General features: G+C 35.8%; 1 protein-coding gene across 2 annotated transcripts in view; it reads right to left on the bottom strand.

Annotated features, from left to right (window-relative positions):
- Nucleotides 1-23,016, bottom strand: part of LOC106876245 (trifunctional purine biosynthetic protein adenosine-3) — a 51,137-nt gene that overhangs the window by 4,998 nt on the left and 23,123 nt on the right. For both annotated transcript variants that reach the window (XM_014924733.2, XM_014924734.2), the window contains exons 11-18: nucleotides 21,962-22,178; nucleotides 14,381-14,606; nucleotides 9,532-9,730; nucleotides 8,310-8,558; nucleotides 6,288-6,490; nucleotides 4,610-4,763; nucleotides 1,438-1,548; nucleotides 920-1,056 (exon numbers count right to left, since the gene is read on the bottom strand). In XM_014924733.2, coding sequence (XP_014780219.1) covers nucleotides 920-1,056; nucleotides 1,438-1,548; nucleotides 4,610-4,763; nucleotides 6,288-6,490; nucleotides 8,310-8,558; nucleotides 9,532-9,730; nucleotides 14,381-14,606; nucleotides 21,962-22,178 — 1,496 coding nt within the window. The remainder of the gene's footprint in view (nucleotides 1-919; nucleotides 1,057-1,437; nucleotides 1,549-4,609; nucleotides 4,764-6,287; nucleotides 6,491-8,309; nucleotides 8,559-9,531; nucleotides 9,731-14,380; nucleotides 14,607-21,961; nucleotides 22,179-23,016) is intronic.

The raw sequence follows: 23,016 nt of genomic DNA, 5'->3' as shown, positions 1-23,016 counted from the left end.
TGTGCGGGTGGCACATAAAAGACACCATTTCGAGCGTGGCCGTTTTCGTGCGGGTGACACGTAAAAGCACCCACTACACTCTCTGAGTGGTTGGCGTTAGGAAGGGCATCCAGCTGTAGAAACTCTGCCAAATCAGACTGGAGCCTGGTGTTGCCATCCGGTTTCACCAGTCCTCAGTCAAATCGTCCAACCCATGCTAGCATGGAAAGCGGACGTTAAACGATGATGATGATGATGATGATGAATGATAGGAAAGACATCTGCCCTTTTTGTATTATGTTATAAAAACATGAATTTTCCATGAATATATTAGGAATAGCCTTATGAGAAGATAATCAAAATGAGATAATTTGACAACAGAGCAGAGTGAACAATGTGGTCACAGAATACTGAAAGCACAAGTTCCGTTGGGCCAGACATGTCACAAGGTTCACAGACAACAGGTGGACCCATACAGTTGCTGAGTGGTATTCAAGAGATTGGAAAGAGCCATTTGGAAAGCCTCCACAATGATGAGAAGACAATTTGGGTCACAATGGAAAAGAATGGTGCAATCAAGACAGAATTGGAAGCACATTCTGACCGGCAGTGTCTAACAGCATCTGATGGTCTGGTCAATACTGTAATATTAGTCATCATTGAGAATTTAGATATTTTCTTACTGCTGGAGAAAATATATTTAAATTAGATGCCCTTCCTAATACTGACTGATCAATTGTGAAATGGAAATAAAACCAATTATTTTTTGTCGATATCGAATTCACTCACTTTTTATGCAATGTTGCACATTCATTGTTTTAATTCTCAAATCATCTAAACAACAAAGGAATCAAATGCTTGGATTTCTTAAAGCCAAGGCACTAATGGAAAAATGTATTTGTTGATGTTTAGATAAAGAAAAGATCATAGCAGTACAAACCATGGTAGGAATATTGGCACGTTGAGCACGATTAAGACCTTCGACATTTGGCTTGTTTGAAATCACCAGGGCAATCTCAGCTGAGCTATTGTTCTGTGGATTTTGGGTAAAATTTATCAGTGATTGGAGATTCGTCCCTGGAATAAGATAAATTAGCAAAAAATAATTTCTGCTTAATCATTACAAAACAGAAACTCTCTTTACAACTGCTAATGTAATCAGCTTTACAAGCAAGGTAATATCTTCTCATAGCTAAACATTTTATTTATGGATGACAATGCTCATTTACAACCGTCATGTGATGTCTAGACAAAAGTACACACAGACAGACACGCAACAAGTTTCTTTCAGCTTCCGTTTACCAAATCTACTCACTAGACTTTGGTCATCCTGAGGCTAAGAGAAAGACATTTTCCCAAGGTGCTGTGCAGTAGAACTGAACCCAAGACTCACATGATGGGAAGTAAGCTTCTTAACCATTCAGCCATGCCTGATGGTAATGAAAATATATGTATTACCTGAGCCAGATATGAGTACAGCAACTTTTTTCTTCTGGTCATTTTTTAACTTTGAAATACAACTGCCCTGCAATGCTGGAGCCAAATTCATCAAATTAACACTCAGGTTATCTGGAAATAGAAGTTGTTGGGGATTTCATTTTAGTGAAAATATATAAAGATATCAAAATAAAAAGATTCTAGTTGGCTTCAGTCCATATATAATTTCTGTTGAACATTTCCTCCTAGGAATGTGTATTCAGGATGAGCTACATATGTTCTACAAGATTTTTTTCTAAATATTTCATAATTTCCGTACTTTTAATAACCATACACACCAACAACATTCCTTTATGTAGCTGATCAACCTGCTGGGAATAGCAGCCTCATTTCATGGTTTTAGAGGAAGAGCAGTGGATAATAGTCCTAACTTCAGGAGGGTCATTATGCCAATAATGAACACACACACTGGTTCTGTTTCACTTCTTTATTTTTTTGTTTGTCAGTTGGTTAACCATTTAGCCGATCAATTGTTCGATTAATCATTTGGTCAATCAATCAACCAGCTAAGTTTGTCAAAGTCCTTTCATTGCTATTTGTGATCTCATCAAATGAGGTCACAACTGGAGACAACAGACTAACCTGGAGCATAGAGGGCAAGTTATGGATGAGATCACAAATGACAATGAAAGTAATTTGGAATAACTAAGTGATTGACTGACTAAATGATTAATGAAACAATCAATTGGTTAATATATAAATAAAAGAAGTAAAATAGAACCAATGCATGTGTTAATTATTGGCATAATGACCTTACTGAAATACAATATATACTTCAACATGAGTTCACATCAAGAATCTTGCAAACCAAGTATAAAACAAAAAAAGTCCTAAATACATTAATGAAACAAAATATGACTTTTACTTGAATGGCTTTGATTACAGGATAAGTCTGATCCATCACCATATCTTCTCTGGGATTATATGACAACTATTATACCTTATGTGTCCTGTTGTTTATTTCATAAATGTCTTTCAGTCATGACATTCCATCCTGTTTACAGGAAAAGTATGTCTAAGTTTACATTATTCAAGATGTCCTCATTTTGTTTTTTATAATGATTGTTATTTAAGAGCGATTTTGCTGGTATATTTAGCAGATTGAGCAATCACATAGGAACTTCTTCATTAGTGAGTGTTATATTAATATACAAATGAAGTTCTGTTGAGCGACTGAAAATTGATCATCGAAACGGGATTCTATTACAAATATCACAAGAATGGCAGCTGATTGAGTTTCTGTTCAAAAGGAGAATATTTCAACCATCATTGTTCGACTCATGTCAGCATGGAAAACAGACGTTGAATGATGATGATGATTTCCTCTGTGTGCTTCTGCATGCACATGCACATACACTTTACTACACAAACAAAACAGAAATATGCACACAAGGTTTTCAAGATAAAATTTGAACATAACCGAATTTCCATGCACACCCACAGCAAAACATTAATTTCAACTGCTTAGTATTTTGAAAACTGAGATAATTTTCAGTACACTATAATTTGTCTCATTAACGACAACTGATAAATATTGCAAATTGTGAGCCAGAGGTGATACATACTTTTGTTCCTTTTTAAAAAGTTTGTGCAGGTGGCACATAAAATACACCATTTTGAGCGTGGCCGTTGCCAGTATCGCCTGACTGGCCTTCGTAGGATTTTCGAGTGAGATCGTTGCCAGTGTTCCTGGACTGGCTCTTGTGCAGGTGGCACATAAAATACACCATCTTGAGCGTGGCCGTTGCCAGTACCTCCTGACTGGCCTTCGTGTGGGTGACACGTAAAAGCACCCACTACACTCTCTGAGTGGTTGGTGTTAGGAAGGGCATCCAGCCGTAGAAACTCTGCCAAATCAGATTGGAGCCTGGTGTAGCCATCTGGTTTCACCAGTCCTCAGTCAAATCGTCCAACCCATGCTAGCATGGAAAGCGGACGTTAAACGACGACGATGATGATTTCGACAGATTTTCTATAGAAATTATAGCCTGCACCGAAAGTAACAAGGTTTCATATACAAATACATCTATGTAAACAATGTGATCGCAAAAATAGGTAATGGGTGTATATGCATACTATAAGTAACTATTTAAGCAATGTGTTCACAGATGGTTGATGGTTTGGATGTGGTACTGAAGAAGGAACATAATTCCTGTTCTCTCTCAATATGTCACCCCTTTTTCCCTCTCTCAACACTTCCTCTTCCATACCACTTGATCTGTGCCCGGTGAAAGCAATGTTCTTTTTCACCCTACCTTTGACCAGACTCATCAGGCTCTTGCTACATCTGTTCAGTCCTCTAGGACTTAACTCTGTTCCCTCTTTGCACAACCCCACATAGTTCGTTTGACAGCTGCAAAGCTCTTTCTGTTGTATTTATGGTATATGTATAATTATTACTATTTTTTCTTTGTGTGCATATAGCTGTAAGGCTTTGTGCTGTTATATATGCATAATTCGTTGTCTGTTGTATTTATATAATGTCTTGTTTCTTTCTGTCATAGCATACATTCACTAGCTTTTTCCCAGTAGCTTAATAAATGTACTGGCACCTGCAAAATTGAACAGTATCAAAGGTAATTGGCGTGAAATTGTTATGATATTTTGCATCTTTGACTGAAGAGGAAAACTCAGCTCTGAATATTCTGTGTATTTTGTTGTTGTCTAATTTCCCATCCATTTAGTTTTTGTCTATTTCCTGTTTACTCTGCTTTCGTGCAACTTTTCTCCTTGTTGTATTCTTTCTATTCAACCCTTGATACACCTGTTGCCTATTTTTCTGTCTTTCATTGCATTGTTTACATAGATGTATTCGTATATGATATGTTGTAACTTTCAATGCTGGCTATAATTTCTATAGAAAGTCTGCAGAGATAACTTAAAAGAAAAAGCATGAATGAATTGCACTGCTAACACAGCTAGGACACAGTATTGACTTATAAACCTTTAATTACTTAGTAATATATCATGGTTGCATAACAAAATTTGGTGTCTATCCACACCAGCAATTAATACTTTCATTAGTATTTACCAAAATGCCATCAAGAAGCAACAAAATTCACTGTTGGTGCAAGATGTTTAAATCATTATCAAACAAATTAAGGATTGGTGTGAGAAAGGAACAAAAGCCTACCTTGTTGTTTAACAACTGACCCAATAATCCAAGATTTTTCTCCAGAATTTTCTAAACTTTTCCTAACAAAGTTTGCTTGCTGGTTTTCAACAATAAGTATAGCACCAATTCCACAATTGTAGGTCCTTGCCATCTCACTTTCAGAAACCTTTCCCTGTTTAAAAAAACCAAATAAATCTCAGCAATAAGGATTAGAGCTAGGATTAGCCAGAGATAATTTTTAAAATGAGAATATCTGCTCTCACAAACGAGCATACTAAAAATGAACCTGACTGCTCTCAAAAATTAAGTAAAAACAACAGGAAAAAAATCCAGAATCCTTGTCTGGTACTGGATCAATCCCAAAATCTAATCAGTTTGTGCTAGTCATGAGGCCAAACATCCCTGAAAGTTTCATCCAAAATATTCCAGCAGTTCTTGAGATATCTTGTTACGGACAAACAAACACGACTGAAAACAATACCTCCGCCTTAGTGAAGGTGGAGGTAATCATATATGATAATAATGAAATTATTGTGTATAGTGCTCAGGTGAACTACAAACTTATCAAAGGTGCATGTACAGTGTATAGAATTATGTACAAAAGTCAGGAAAGTGAACAGTGTATGAGTTATGATATAATGTGTGCATGCGTATGGAAGGGGGATATCAGGTGTAGTGTTGGCAAATTTCAGGAAGCATGGAGGTTTTAAAGGATGCAATGCCTCAGCAGCTAACAACTGATGCAGGTAGTTTGTTCCATGCTTCAGTAACTCTGAGTGTGAAAATATGTTTCCGAAAGTCATGGGAGCTGTGCTGTTTTCTGACTTTGTAGGCATGCCCACGTGTGTTAGACACATGGAGCTCAAAGAGGTGCTCAAGGTGGTTGTTGGCATGATGGCTAATAATTTTGTGGGTGTTTACCAAGTCAGTTGCCAGATGGAGCTTTAATGTATCTATGCCCAGGGAAGCAAGGTGTTCAGAGTATGGTAGATACCTGATGAAGGGTATTCGCTTGGTTGCACGTTATTGAACAGTTTCCAGGAGGTCAATGTCCTGAGAAAGATAGGGGTTCCAGACTGGTGAAGCAAATTCCAAGTGTGCCCACACCATAGCCATATACAACCTTAAATAGACAGCTGAAGAGCGGCTGACAAAGATCTTGCTGAGTGATGCCAAGACACCCTTGACCTTCTTGACAATATCGAAATAATCAGTCATTATTATCTCATTTCACTTTCATCTCTTCAGTATTCATAAATGCAGATACTTTCGACTATAAAATTATCATCTTTATTATTCAAATTCTTAAAATTCAATCTTTCTAGACAGATTAAAATTTAGATGAAATGTTGTAACAGATTATTCAAAAATTTGAATAATCTATAGTTAAGATCTACTTTTTTAACTAACAGTCTTTTGTCAGACATTTGATCTTGAATTATGCAGATTTTAATCTTAGAGTGGATTTACAGTGAAAGGCAGCAAGAAATTGTCAACTGGGATTTCCTATTGAAAGCAGGTTAAAATCTAAATTTTGCTGTTTGTATTGTTAATTATAGAAAGTAATGATTTAATATAATCTTGCTGTAATTCCACTACAGTTCATTGGTAGTATGGCCTACATACAAAATATGCATTAAAAAGAAATGAAAAAAATAATGAAAAAATAAGTGAAGAAACTGAAATATGATTTTACTTTCATTTGAAGCCACCCAAAAATTGGAGGAACATTCCAGGTCATAGCATCAAGTTGAACAGCTAAATCTCTAGGGAGAACTCTTGGAATGTTTTCAACGAGGCCTCCACCAGTAATATGTGCAAACGCTTTAACAAGATTTTGTCTCATGAGAGGTAAAACAGATCTCACATAAATCTTAGTTGGACACAATAACTCTTCCCCTGCAACAGAAATTTGGAACATAAATAACATTTGTGAAGAATCATTCAATAATATATAAAATAGTAATGAATCTAACCCAATGGATCTCAACCATTTTTTACCTTTGATTCTTATTTTACTTAGATGAACCCTCACAACCATTCAATGTTTAGAAAAACTCTATAACATTTTTATAATTAAACATTATTGGGAATCGTACAAGAAAATTATTAAAATATTTGGTGTATTGTAGAAGTATAACTGATTTTAAGAACAAAATCTTATTTGGACCTCCTTAGATCATATGGAACCCTGTTGAGAACCACTGATCTAACCAAACTGTGCTAAGAAATATGTTGAACTGCATAGAACACTTATTCATTCTAAACATTTAGTCTTCTATAGACTGGAATGTTTTTTACTAAATAATAATAATGATGACTTTATTATATATATACAGCATTCAGGTGCACCACATCTAGTTGGAAAATGGTAAAAGAGGGCACAGAAAGCAGTAGTAAGTCATGTAAAGGAAGAGAGCAATGAAAGCCAAAACTGCATGCATGGTACACAGAACATTATCAAGACTAGTTTATGTTTTATCTATTTTCCTTTCATGGATTTATAAAATTTTTAAAAAATGCTTTTCATATACTGAAGTTTGAAAATGCTAATATGCAAGTAATCTAGATAGCTTTGGTACATAGAAGCAACATTCATGTTTCACCTGGCTTCTCTCTCCACATTTTCTTCTGAAATATCACCAATAATAGATTGTAATACATCAGATGAAAAACCATCTTCGATTGGAGGGGTGGGAGCGGTATAATGTTGGTTGTAGAACACAAACCATTGGGAACACATCTCTGTAACCCAGACAAGTGTGTTACCAGTTACACTGAAGCAGCCTTTTGTCTTTCTGCCATCAAATTAAATATCTTAATCTTATGAGAAAGTTTGTTCACATTTAGAACACACATGTAGAAGTATCATGAAATATGAAATTAAATCTTTATAAATGATACAAATAATAGCTTATAACTCATTGGATTAAAAACTCATTGGAGTTAAAAAATGGCAGAAAGCTGCTTGCAGTATTTGAACCATACATCTACAGTAACCCATTTTTAAAAATTAGATGGAAGAAAGATAGAAGGTTGCTTCAGTATGATTGGTAGCATGTCTGTCTGGGTTACAAAAGATGAAAGGTTCATGTCTCACATGCAGGTTTCTGTTTCTTTTCCATTCAAGGGGTTTTTAACCCAATGTGTTATATGCTATTATTTAAAGTTGAATTTGCTTTGAGACTTATTCATGTCTTTTCTGATGATTCTAAATTTGTGTCTTACATGTCAACAAATATGTTTCTAGAATATACAGACAGGAAATTTAATAATATCAAGCTAAACAGGTTTGTCTATTTAAATCTTTGAAGTCATCTTCATGGGAAGAAAACATGCCCTAATTAGGCTGAGCTTTTCTTCCCCTAGCTTAACACATGCTAACAATTATGAACACAACTTCTTTAAATACTGTAGGAATGTTTTTTGAATAGCAGAAAAAAAAATTCAAACAGCTGCAGGTTTTTGGTTATACATAAGAACAATAAAAAATAAACCCCCAAACTCTTTGCTAATGTGGGGAAATTATGTGACCTAGACAACACAAAGATATGCTTTTTCAGGCAAAATGAACATGGCAGGAGTGGTGTGAATAACTTGTAATATTTTTAACAACAATCTTAAGATTCCTCAGAAAATTGTCAAATTGTTCAATATGAAAAAGTATAAAACATTCAAAGCAAAAGTAAAAAAAAATTATAATTAAATTTTATGTTACCCAAAGTCTTTCCTGATGAGATGGGAGAATGCATATCATATGAGAGTTGGTTTACTTCAATGATCTTCCGAACTAAACTGAACCCATTGCTGTGGATTCCACTTGATGCCAATCCAATGACAGTATCTCCTACTGTAATGTCAGCAAGTCGAGGTAATAATTGTTTGGCTTTAACAGCACCAACAGCAAAACCTGCTAAATCATAGTCCCCTTTCTGGTACATACCAGGCATCTCAGCAGTTTCCCCACCTGAAATATTTATGAGGATAAAAAAAAAAAGAAATTGTTATTTTCTGCAGTAAGTCATCATCATCATCATCATTACCCCCACCCCCACACCATCATCATTCTCTTTTAATATTTATGTTCTATGTTGGCATGAGTTGAATGGTTTGACAGGATCCAATGAGTCTGAAGATTGCATTGTACTCCAATGTCTGCTTTGGCATGGTTTCTATGGCTGAATGTCCTTCCTAACACCAGTCACTTTACAGAGTATATGAGGAGCTTTTTTCCATGCTATCAGCACTAGTGAGATCTCCATGTAGTGTGCAAGACCAAGATATGGCTGAGTGAGGCTACAGTAAATACTGTCCCCATAATCTATTGAAACCATAGTGGAAATTTTACAGAGATTTAAGGAAACATACATAACTATGTGACTGAGAACTAGAATGATGTCTTGCAAACAAGACAACACAACACCCTTGAGTACATTGGCTCAGCAATGGCTATGTGGTCAAAAAGTTGTTTCAGAATCATGTGGTCTAGGGTTGATTCCACTGTGTGGCACTTTGGGTAAATATCTTCCACATATACCTAAAGTCTTCCTTGAGAACACATGTCATATGAGAGTTGGTTTACGTCAACAATTTTCCAAACTTGAACCCATTGCTGTGAATTCCATTCAATGCCAATCCAATGACATTATCTCTTTGACTGATCCATTAACTTGTAAGTGAAATTGAATAAACAGACTGTGAATGCCCATAATATGGACTGTAGCAGTTCTTAATCTATCAACTGGTTTAACACAATCCTCTGATTTTTGGGTATCTTTAGTAGAATCTTTTCTTTGTTAGCATTTGGGCCTAGACTCTAGTCTGAAGATTACTCCACTGTTTCCCCATACGAAGTTTGGTGGTCTTATAAAGTCATGAGGGTCACCCTTCCTCCTCTGACAGAGGCTTGACAAAAAATAGTAAATTAATTAACTACTTACCCACTAACGCACATCCAGATAATTTACAACCTTCAGCAATTCCTTCAATCACATCTCTAGCTTGCAACACATCAAGCTTGGCACAAGCAAAATAGTCCAAAAAGAAAAGAGGTTCAGCACCATGAGCCAAAATATCATTGACCACCATAGCAACAAGATCGATCCCAACAGATTTATGAAAGCCAACGTTCTGTGCAACCTGATAGAATTAAAAAATAACAGTTTCAATTGAAAATGATCCCTTATAATGAGCCCCATATGAAAACCTCCAGTTGCTTCTGATTTCATAATTTTTGAGACAATTAACCCCATTTTTAAGAGTGTGGCCAATGCCAGTGCTGCCTGACTGGCATGTAAAAAGCATCATTCGAGCATGACTGATGCCAGTACCGCCTTACCGGCACTCATGCCGATGGCACATAAAAAGCACCATTTGAGCGTGGCCGATGTCAGTGCTGCCTGACTGGCTCCTGTGCTGGTGGCATGTAAAAAGCATCCACTACATTCTCGGAGTGGTTGGCATTAGGAAGGGTATCCAGCTGTAGAAACCTTGCCAGATCAGATTGAGCCTGGTGCAGTCTCTGGCTCACCAGTCCTCAGTCAAACCGTCCAACCCATGCCAGCATGGAAAGCGGACGTAAAAACAATGATGATGAAGGTATTTCCATTTCCCTTGTAACAGTTGACTATAGAACTGTTACACCATTTGTCGGCTATGACACCCTCCTGTATGTGCACCTGTGTCTGCATTTGTCTCTTACCACCTGACCATCAGTGTTGATTTGTTTACATCAACATAACTTAGTGATTTGGCCAAATAGAGACTGATTAAATAAGTACCAAACTTAAAGTACATACTGGTTATCAAATTTTTAGCACAAGGCCAGGAATTTCGGGGGAGGGGGTAAGTCAATTACATCGACCCCAGTATTTTATTGACCAGTGGAGGCGCAATGGCCCAGTGGTTAGGGCAGTGGACTTGCGGTCATAGGATCGCGGTTTCGATTCCCAGACCGGGCGTTGTGAGTGCTTATTGAGCAAAAACACTTAAATCTCCACAAGGCTCCCGCAGGGGATGGTGGCGAACCTTGCTGTACTCTTTCACCACAACTTTCTCTTACTTCCTATTTCTGTTGTGCCTGTAATTCAAAGGGTCAGCCTTGTCACACTGTGTCACGTTCAATATCCTGGAGAACTACGTTAAGGGTACACTTGTCTGTGGAGTGCTCAGCCACTTGCACGTTAATTTCGCGAGCAGGCTGTTCTGTTGATCGGATCAACTGGAACTCTCGACGTCGTAAGCGACGGAGTGCCAACAACAACAACAACAATTTTATTGACCCCAAAAGGATGAAAAGCAAAGATAACCCTGGCAGAATTTGAACACAATGTGAAGATGGATGAAATGCTGCTAAGCTTTTTACCCAGTGTTCTAATGATTCTGCCAGCTTGCAGTCTTAAAAACTTGAAATACATACTGAGATCAATTTAATCAACTAAACCTTTGTTGCAGTGCTCCAACATGGTCGTAATCCAGTGAATGAAACAAGTAAAAGAGTGGAAAGTAAAGTGAAAAATGAGTTGAATACATATGGGAGGGAATTTCAGGAAAATAAAAGAAAAAATCAAACAGGTAAAGTTAGAAAAAGCATGTGAGCAATAAAATTCAGGTAATAGAAATTAGGCAATCAGGATTCATTGAGTGCCATTATCTGATAACAGCAGAGTCAGCAAGTTCACATGAGATGCAGGAGAGTCTTTATAGTCAGTAAATAGGTTTTAGGTCAAGTGAGTACACTTTTTATATAGATGTGGCTTTATGTGATTTTGAGAAATCACTATTAAATGTATACACAAAAGAGAAGACATTACAGAATCCTAGATGCATTGTAAAGACTTGAATCGAATGGAAGAAACATCGTAAATTAGATTGTGTCAGACAAAGGGTAGCTGTGATAGTTGTAGCCAGTAAATAATCACAACAACTTTGCAATTCATCATCAACTGTTAGCATCCGTTTTCCATGCTGGCATGGGTTAGATGGTTTGACTGGAACTGGTAAGCTGGGGACCTGCACCAGGTTCCAGTTTGTGGTCAGTAAATAGGTATAGTGACTGTTTCTGTGGTTAGTAAATAGTCACAGCATCTCTGTCATTGTGGATGGCTACAATAATTTAGCAACTGTGGTCAGAAGATAGCTACAACCATGTTTAAGACTGGAGTGAATATCAATCAATGAGTCTAAATCATGGTCTACAAACCAAATAGATTAAGAATTAGAACTAATGGGGTTTTTTGAGACAGAGTGGAGTGAATATAATCATCATTCAACGTCTGTTTTTCCATGCTGGCATGGGTTGGATAGTTTGATAAGAGCTGGCCAACTGCTCAAGCTTCAATTGTCTGTTTTGGCATGTCCTTCTTAATGCCAACCACTTTATAAGGCATCAGCATGGGTGCTTTTCCTGTGGCATCGGTACAGGTGTCACATGTGACACTAGCAGGAGTGGTTTTTACATGGCCCTAAATGGGTGCTTCTTACATGACACCAACACGGGTGTTTTTTACGTGGCACCAGCACTCACAAGCCCAAACAGATTAGGGTATTAAACAACAAAGTTCAGTAATATTAGGAAAACAGTCATACAGATTATTTATGAATGAAGAATGTTATTTGAAATGTGCAATTAGCAAACGATGCTGATTTTGTCAATTACTGCACTATAAGCAACTCTTCTAGGAAGTGGAGGAGCAGTAATTCCAAATAAGACACGGAAGAAGAAATTCTTTAGTTTTGTTGTAGGTATCATCCCTAGCGCTGGTGGCATGATAAACTGCACTCAGTCCATGTCATAACCCAGTTAGTGGCAGGAAGGGTAATTCATATATAAAAACCATATCAACATGATGATGATTTTGTCTGCGCCAAATGACAATGGGTTGCAACAAGGGGTCAAACACTGAGACTAGTCTATGCTGTTTAGGTAGTAGAGTGCAGCGAGTGTCATGCAACATGTTAGGTGCCAAACATTAAACTTTGCTTTGCACTTTGGTCAAAGAGAGAAGCTACAGAATGATATGATGCATAAACGGGAGACCACATCTATTCACCATCATTTAGGAATCAGCATCAGTAAGTGACTGTGAATCATCAGCTACAGGATCCTAAGATTGCACATCCTTTGTTAGCAGCAGAAGGATCTCCCAACTAGCAAAAACTGTCTCTTCAACAAGAAATGAAAGACCAGACATTCTGGGGTGGTCAGAGGATCTGTGGGGCAAAGCATGATGGCCATGTGGTAGGTGTTAACCACTTCTGTCCAATATTTTAAGGGCAGCTTGTTTTCAACCTAGCTCTGAGTGAGACTGGTCACCATATTCATGACTGCTCCCAAAATTTTCTCCACTCAGAGCTCCAGTTTGAACCCAAGCTACTGACCAGCATTGACCTACCCTTCCATGTTCTGATTAATGTATACTCCCTTTATTTCCTTGAATTCATCCAGTATGGAGTGGATCACTTTGATTTTTGATGTGTCCAATACCATGACTGTGACATTTAAGTATGCAGATATGGGACTGAGAGATTGGCGATTTGCTGTACATGATAAGCCACATTAAGTTAAGTAAAATCAGTCTTCCACACATACAAGCTTGTTTTTTTCAGGTGCTGGTGCCACTTAAAAAGTACCTGTGTTGTATAAACTGTTAAGTGGTTGGTGTTAGAAAGGGCATTCAGCCATAAAAACCATGTTACAACAGGCAGGTGGAGTCTGGACAGTTCCCTGTCTAACCGTTCAACCCATGCCAGCATGAAGAGTGGACGTTAAATGACGATGATGGTGACATGGTTCAGCATCACAACCTGCACATAACATGAACTTGTTCCAATAAATAGCTGCTTAGTTTGTCTCTCAAATAAATATCATTGTACGTTGAAGCAATTCAGCTTCTGAAAAAGGGACTGAAACTAGCCCTACTTAAAATAGCCATTTAGTAATGATGGTTGCACCCACTGAAAGTTTAAAATTGATGTAAACTGATCTCATTCCACTTAAGTTAGAACTACTCCCGATCCACTTTATGATGTATTTACACGAGTGGAGGATGTCATGGATAGATTTACATCTCCCATTGCATTACTAACAACAGATGCTAATCGTTTTTTGAACATCATATTAAATCTTAAACTGTGTGTTTAAAGAGTGTTGGACCTAAAATTGTCTATGCCTCCTTTGCTTAGATTCCATTGAGGACTGTTATCTTACCATGTTGTCTATTTACACAAGGCTAAATGTATATAGATATGTATAAAACTCATGTGCACATACTGCTTAGTAGAAATACAAATTTCAAGGCTACAGCAGATTCCTGAAAAAAAAAAAAAAACCCACCCACTGAGGTTAATTACTCAGAAACACCATAAGCATGAAAACCAAGAGTTAAGCTAGGATTAACATTTTAAAGCTAATCTCAGTTTTCTTTTGGAATATGCAAATTTTTTATCCCTTTGCATGTACAATATTGTAAATGCAACTAGTGATTCTCACATTAATATTTTAACAAGTATGGTGATGTCTAAGGTTCACTGAAGCGTTTTAATAAAATCAAAACATGTTCAGAATTCTCTTCTAGCTCTGCATTTGCTAATAGTATTAGACATTGAATGAATGTCTTTGCCTCACAACATAAGTATTGTGAGTTAGAGTTGTCATGCCCATTACATTAAATATGTCAATACTAACCAAATTACAACTTCTAGTTCTTTTGCAATGCTACTCGTAATATCTCCAATGCCATTTGAAATTCACTTGCAGGAAAAAGTACAAAAATAAACAGGTAGACATACCTTGAGCTTTGTCCCAACACCATCTGTGGCTGACACAAGTAAAGGTTCCTCTGTGTACTTTGCTTGATGTAGGTTGAATATAGCGCCAAAGGAGCCCAATGCAGCTTCACAGCCTTCCCTTTGGGTAGCCTTAGCTAATGGCTTGATTAACTCAACAAGAGAATTTCCAGCAGTAATATCAACACCAGCTGCTTTATAGGACAAACTATTAAAGTTCTGGACACCCCTGAAACGTAACAATGTGTTTTAACCTTTAAGCTTCTTCATTAAAAAACTTCTGAGAAATATGTTTTTATAGTGAAAGGAAAGGCAGAGTAATACAATGCTTGCACATACTATGCATTCATTTTAAACAAGTATATAGTTTGTAGGTTCATGGCAGCAAAAGGCCCAATTTACAGTGCATCTTCATGATTAAAGATAATGTCTAAGTTTATGATCCCATGAAATATAAATTAAAATTATCCTAACATTTCCAGATTTGCATACTTACAAGAACTCAACACAAGACATGTTTATTACTGGGGAAAAATCATTTGTTTAATATTTGTTTTTCAACACTAACACAGAATGGAAGAGACTGATTCAAGGCAAGATTTTATGACTAGAGCCTCTTCCTGACACCAAACTGCAAGTGTTTTATCAAGGAGTACTTTTGTATTCTATGGTTCTTCAAAAGCACAGAGCACCCATTCATTGCCAACAAATAATATAAATCATACCATTGACAGTGATCAGCAAATCCTTTGCAAAAATATGTGTGCATATCACAAAACTTAAAAGAGTAGAAAGAACACCTGAATGGTCTCTTTTTGCCTTCTCCAGTTAAGGTATAACCAAAGGACCTTATGGATTACAAGTCAAGACTTAGCAATTAATAATATTATTGTCAATAGAGAAAGCATATTCATAGTCTCAGCAATATACTAAAGGGAAAATCTTCAATTCACTGCTGAAAGATCTGTGTCAATGAGTTCTGTTCTAAGATACAAATAAAATCGCTATTATTCAAATTATCTTGGCATTGAAAACAAACAAAAAACCAAAAAGGCTTTGCTTTTTCAGGTTGAAACATCTTTCCTTATGTTGCTTTATATCATTTTCTATACAGATGCTAATGAAGAAAGAAATCAATGTTTACTTAAAAAATAAAAATAAACAAACGTGACACACACTATTAATATAAATTAATATTATGTGGTTAATATAATATATATATCATTATATGAAGCAATACAAAAACAAGCTTGTTGCATAAAATGAAAATTTTAAACAATTTTGAAAATGATTGCAATATAATGGCGAACCGCACCAAATTTTCCAAAGCTTGAATATTTTCAAATAATATTGGTTTCAAAAATTGACAGTTATGAAATCCTATCTCTTGATGTTTTCACAAGCAAGAAACATTATTTTACTCATCTTACCTCACCTAACTGAGAAAACTCAGTAGCCTTTTCGATTTCAGAGCAGAGTAATTGAAATTTATACAAATATTGAATTGAATTCTAAAGCAATTTCAACGCTTCAAGTAGAATATTTGAATTTTCAAATCTACCCAATATAAATTGTCAGTTTATACTTTTTCATTTTTCTACACTGGCATGAATGAGTTAAACAAATCTTTAAACAGTACATCATAATTCTTCATGTTCATTTGTTCAATACCTGCTTTTTTTATGCTAGCATGGCTTAAAGGTTTAAATGGGAATGTATTTGAGGCAGGTTTTTACAGCTGGATGCTCTTTCTGTTACCAACCCTTAACTGTTTTTCAAGTAAAGGATTTCGTATGCCAGATCTTTGAAAGGTGCAGAGCAACCAGTCATAATGTCGACAAGGAATGTAAACGTATTACTGTTTCACTCAAGTAAAACCAGATGTCAGCATCCAGGTACAATTCCATAGGTGCGTGCAACACACACACATCACAGGCTTCCTATAGTTTCCATCGACTGAATTCACTCACAAGGGTTAATTCATGATTGTAGTAGAAGACACTTGCCCAAGGTGCCACACAAAGGGACTGAACCTGAAACCCCGTGGTTGCAAAGTAAACTCCTTAATGACAGATCTTGCAAAATCCAGTTTTTAGTGGTCTAAATTCCTTTTTGAACTCTTCCATTGGCAGCATCAACTACTTTTACACTCCAGCATTTTCAATGCAAAAATGGATGTCAAAGTAAAATATAATAGGTCTTGAATGGTACAATAATGCACTATAATAACAACAAAGGACTATATTTCCCTCATTATATAACTAATATTAAAGTAGAGCTGGCAGAATCGTTGGCACACCGGACAAAATGTTTAGTGGCATTTCGTCCATTTTTAAGTTCTGAGTTGTGATTCCACCAAAGACGACTTTGCATTTCATCCTTTCCGGGTTGATAAACTAAGTGCCAGTTGGGTACAAGGGTCAATGCAATCAACTTACTCCCTCCACCGAAATTGACTCGAACAATTCCTAGTGATATCTGAAGAAGGAATTTTTGTATTCCGAAATATTATTATTATATCAGACTATGGATAATTAAATTATAACAGCTATTATAGTCTAATGCTGTGCCTTTCAAGACACATTATATTTTACAAACAATACACAATGCTTCAAGCGAACTACAGTACTCTTGGATGTCAAAATGTTTTACGTTTTTAAAAAGTTTTAAAATAGCAGTTAGCTGAGTCAACAAGGTGGCTTCTAAATTGATAGTTTGCATTCAGTCATCTGTGTTGCACTAAAACAAAAAAGAAGTTACTAAACTCTTGCTGGTAGTACAAGGAAGTATTGATTCCTGGCTGTGTGTTGTTGTACTTGAAAAAGATACTTTATTTCACATTGCTATAGTCCACTCAGCTGGCAAAAAACAAGTTTTAACTGTAATTCACAAAGAGCCAGCCTTGTGATATTCTGGGTCACGTTGAATTTCTCTGAGAACTACATTAAAAGTACACGTGTGTGTGTGTGTGTGTGTGTGTGTGTGTATAATGCTCAGCCACTTGCACGTTAATTTCACAAGCAGGATGTTCCATTGACTGGATCAACTAGAACGCTCATCATTGTAATGGACAGAGTACCAGCTATAAATAGTTAGCATATTGTACTTTAAATAGTTGGAAGCTTTGTTAGATTATAGTGATGAACTCTACCCACTAGCTTGGAAATGGTAAAAACCATTCCAATGTATCCCAGTGAATAAAGATGAAGTTTCTGTTATGTCTCAGTAACATAATGGAATGTGGGTGTGAAGGTAGTTCAAAGGTCTTTAACACTGAAATATATTAAATATGCACACACATATATCATATTAGCTAGTATATAGCTTTTGAGCATCTGACCCTGAATGGGAAGATCTGCAAAGATCTGTTTTGAAGAATTTGTTGCAATTGCTTCCTCCAGTGTAATTTCCTAATGATCATATTCGTCACAAAAAGTCATGTAAAAAAAATTGCCAAAAACTATCACAGTAATGAAAACTTGGGAATCCAAAATTTCAGGATTGCAGGTCCGGATTATTTTTAATTTACTCACAGAGTTAGCCTTTAGATAATAAAAATTGTTATCATACAAAAGAATTTGTTGCAAAAATCCCCAAAAAAGAAAACTGCTGAAAACAATTACAGTAATGAAAACTTGGGAATCCAAAACTTCAGGATTGTGGAGTCTGGATTCGGCTTGGAATGTTTTTCATTTACTCATGGAGTCAGCCTGACATACCATACCATAAATGGTATAATATGTTGGGCTGCAGCCTCCATGAGTAAAGTTGAAAAAGTGTGACACACTGACATTTACATTTATGATATTATTATTATATTAAGGCGGTGAGCTGGCAGAACTGTTAGCATGCTGAGCAAAATGCTTAGCTGTATTTCATCTGCTGTTAGATTTTGTGCTTGAATTCCGCTGAGGTTGACTTTGCTTTTCATCCTTTCACGTTCAATAAAAATTAGTACCAGTTATGAACTGGTGTTGATGGAATTGACTTAATCTCTTCCCCCAAAATTTGAGGCCTTGTGCTTCTAGCAGAAAGAATTTATTAAAATTGAAAAAGTGTGACACACTGACATTCACATTTATTATATTAGATATGTTTAATTTTGGAGAAACAATTAAAGTGCATTTTATGTGTACGTGTGTGTGTGTATTAAAGAAAGCAAAAAATAAAACAAAAATGGCAGTGTTCAGTATGTTGCCCATAGGAATTTGTCAAAGAGACATGGTTAAACAAAGTTGTACATCATCTCCCTCTTTCTTTCTCTTTTACTTCCCACTGCCACCATCAACACTACTACTTTTAATAAAACATCAACTCTTCCTAAATTTCTTTGTCTCTCTTTCTCTCCTTCTTTTTCTTTCTCTCTCTTTCTGTCTGTCTTCATCACCACCCTCACTGTCTCTATGCCTACTGTTACTCTCACCCCCATTATGAGGAATAGTAGGAGTGTCATTGAATAGTGAGAGAGGGGGATCTAAGTGTGACACACAGAAATTAGTTTTTGCATTTATCATATTAGATAATCAAAGAAAAAGAAAACAAAGACAATATTCTTTTAATACAGAAATTTATTTGCTCCTAATTTACTATGAACTTATGGAGATTTCATTTTTTAAATGAAGTTGTTCACAAAGAAATAGATATATCTAGTGATGAAATGATTTGGAATTGCAAGCAGTCATTGTCAGTATTTTTCACTTTATGTAACATTTTAATGAACTATAAATTTTCATTTTATACATGCACTACATCATATACATACATTCATCTATTTCTAGTTATGTATGTATTCATTCACAAGTACCTAAATAACCTTATTATGCAAGAATTGCTGGGTGTACATTCACTCAATGAAGTAAGGGACATTGGGAGAATACTGAAATAAAAATACTAAATACAGATAACAAATATCCTTTGCTACCTGTGATCGAGACCAAAGCATCTGCAGTTTTAGCAGGTAGGTTACATAACAAACAAACACCAGAGAGAAAAGCATGCCGATGAACAATCAATAATAGATTGGTCATAATTTTATCAGATCATAACCTCATATTTTGCAACTAGAATTACTGGATCACAGATAGGACACAAATGATTTAGATATGCAAGTATAATGTGAAAACTACTTTGAATGCCATGCATTAAGAGAAGAAGGTATCCATGGCAAAAGAAGACTAATGACATGAGAGAGGAAAAGAAAAAGATGTTTAGGTCAGGTTTGAAAATGTGTTTTACAGGTGAAGTGACATGTGGTAAAGGAGAATGATGGTATTTCTCTGCATCATGGACAAAGAGATGTTAAAACAATGTAGAAACAATGCAACTTTCTGTGATGTCAAATAAGAAAACAGAAGATAATAGATTCTAGCTTATGTGAATGAGAAAAATCAGTGATCAGAAAGTTAAAAGCATGCACACACACACGCAAACTGGCAGTTAAGATTTTAATGTAAATGATATTATACATTATATGAATCGATTTGACAATGGAAGAGTTCAACAGGCCTACTGACAGGTCTCAGAACAAGAATCTCATTTTCTGTCTCAAGGTGTTTACAATATCTAATATGATCTGAATGCTAACATAATCAATATATGGAAAAACTGGAAGACAATAAAAACTTTATTCCAAACTTCCTACAACCTTCAAAAGCACCAGCATATATATGCACATGCATGTGTTTGTATATATACAGGAGTTGGACAAAATAATGGAAACATCTAGCATCATAATTTTTAGATATCTATAAAACCATCAAAAGCTTGTTTATTTTTATGTTTTTTGATTTATTACTAGTGTTGCTTAATGTTTTGCTAAAATTGCTGTTTCTTTTCAGATATCAGAAAAAGGTAATTAAAATTCATTAAAATGACATATCTATCAGACTTTCAAAGAGGTCAAATTATTGGTGCTTGTATGGCAGGTGCTAACGTAACGAAAACAGCCAAAATGTTTGGTGTATCAAGAAGTACTGTCTTGATAGTAATGACAGCCTTTGAGAAAGAGGGAAAAACCACCTCATCGAAACAAAAAAAAGTAAGCAGTCGATATCCTCCCCCATCATCACTACAAGAACTGGAGACTGTTTTAGCTGAAGAATAGACAAAAATTCCTTTGGAAACAATTCAAACTTTGTTTGAGTTCATACCTTGTAGAATTCAAGCTGTAATTACTGCCAAATGCAGTCCCATCACAAATCAAAATAAATTTGTTTGAAATTTTAAGGTGCTTCCATTATTTTGTCCAACCCCTTCATTCTTTTATTTGTTTTAGTCATTTGACTGTGGCCATGCTGGAGCACTGCCTTTAGTCAAACAAATCAACCCCAGAACTTATTCTTTGTAAGCCTAGTACTTATTCTATCAGTCTCTTTTGCTGAACCACCAAGTTACAGGGACATAAACACACCAACATCAGTTGTCAAGTGATGGTGGGGGGAGAATCACAGACACACACATATATATATATATATGTTTCCATCTACCAAATCCACTCACAAAGCTTTGGTCAGCCTGAGGATATAGTAGAAGACACTTGCCCAAGTGCCATGCAGTGGAACCAAACTCAGAACCATGTGGTTGGTAAGCAAGCTACTTACCACACAGCTACTCCTGTGCCTATATATATGCAACAAGCTAAAGCGATATGTGGATATGAAACAAACTATTGTACAAATATGTGGGTATATTTGATGAACTATAGAGATATGTGGATATGTAATGAATTAAATAGATGCGTGTAATAAAATATATCTGTAACAAAAAGAATCAGAAAACTAAATATCTCTTTAGGCAAACGCTATGCTGAATTTCTAGATTCATTAGACAATGACGATGATGACAATTAGGTTGGAATCAAGAATCACACAGTCCTCATATTTCCCCCTCAAAATCTGGTCACAATTAATAGTACAGTAATTACTGTTTTGTATTATTATTAATTTATTTTTCTAAGTTAACTATTAAGTAAGAGATACAAAGTAATTTGTCTCTTTCAAATTAAGTAAGAGATACAAAATGAAAAGACTCCAATATTCACTGCAAGGCTAATGATTATACATTAATGATAGAATCACTCCCCACTACTTTCATAAAGGTTTCTAAGAAAGGTTAAAAGCCACAAAGACATTTGGTCTAGCATTCTTACAGTTCTGGCAATCCATCATGCTGGATCAGTATATTTTTTTATAGACCTTGACAGGATGAAAGAAAATTAACCTCACCGAGATTTGAACTTAGAGTGCAAAGAACCAAAACAAATATCACGAAACATTTTGTCAGATGCTCTTATGACTGTCAATTCACCTCTTACATAGGGATACATATGAAATTATGCTTATTCTTCCAATATTCAGTAGAATATTGATTAAAAATTTAATTCCAATCAGTCTATTTTAAAAAGTTATGATTTTCACGTTAATATCTATTTACCTAAAGAAATTAAAGAGAAAAAAATGTTAATAGGAAAAAATTTTTATCTTTCAGATAATGCATTTGTTTATGTAGTAGTTGTTGCTGCAATCATAGGTGGATGCAGCAAAAGTGCAGCTGTTAAATCAGAAATTCACTGAAGTGACAATTTACCTTGAAAGAATCTTGTGTCCAATATCCCTTCGATAAAATGCATCAGTGAACTTAATCAAAGATGCCCCCTTCTGTGCTTTGTCAGAAGCTGACTGAAAATCTTTTTCTTTAGCCACCACTGCCAAAACTCGACCACCTGAAGTCACTAATTGTCCATCTTGGAGAGATGTACCAGCATGGAAAACAGTCACTCCAGATGCCTCAGCTTCTTCAAGACCTAAAACACAAAAAAAAAGAAAAGTATAAAAAATTTATGAGCCTTTTTGTTACCGAAATGTCAAACTGAATTTAATAATTCCTATTTAAATGAATATTATTTTGGGATGGTCATTTTTTTTTTGTTAAATAAACACATTCAGTATATACTCATTCTTCACTTCAGCTTTGTTGTTGTTGTTATTATTATTATTATTATTATTTTAGTGCCATTTGTCTGAAATCTTTTGTCACATGTCCTGTGACCTCTTCAGTGACTCTCCTTCCCTTATGTCTCCTCCTATCCTGTTTAGTCCATTCCGCCTTTTTTAGAACAGACTAAACAGGACAGGAAGAGACACTTGAGATGGAGAGTCACTGAAGAGGTCACAGGATGTGTGACGAAAGATTTCAGACAAAGGACACTAAAACAAAAGCAATAATAAACCTGAAGTGAAGGACGCATATATAGTGTGTGCATTTATTTGGCATAAAAAAGGAGAAAAAAAAAAGAAGACCATCCTGAAACATGTTTCAACACATGATTCCACATCAAGAATCTTGCAAAACAAATGCAAAAACGTAATATTTAAATGAAAATGGACATAAAACATATCATCTCCCTTTTTCCTAAATGAAATAAACATGTATTTTCCCCAACAGCAAGACATCTGTTATATCTGTCTGTCTACCATACTTGAACCTCTCATCACCTGGTACAAAGCCACCTCCCTCAATATTACATCTCCTCCCATCTGAGTAGATTTGTCTTGAGTTACTTGGTGAGCTCACTGGAGCCAGTGTCATGTAAAAACCACCCAGTAGACTCTATAAAGTGGTTGGCATTAGGAAAGGCATTC

Source organism: Octopus bimaculoides, chromosome 3 (genome assembly GCF_001194135.2).
Source record: "Octopus bimaculoides isolate UCB-OBI-ISO-001 chromosome 3, ASM119413v2, whole genome shotgun sequence".
Lineage (NCBI taxonomy): Eukaryota > Metazoa > Mollusca > Cephalopoda > Octopoda > Octopodidae > Octopus > Octopus bimaculoides.
Note: the sequence above shows the minus strand (reverse complement) of the source record. Positions and strands in the feature narration are given on the sequence as shown.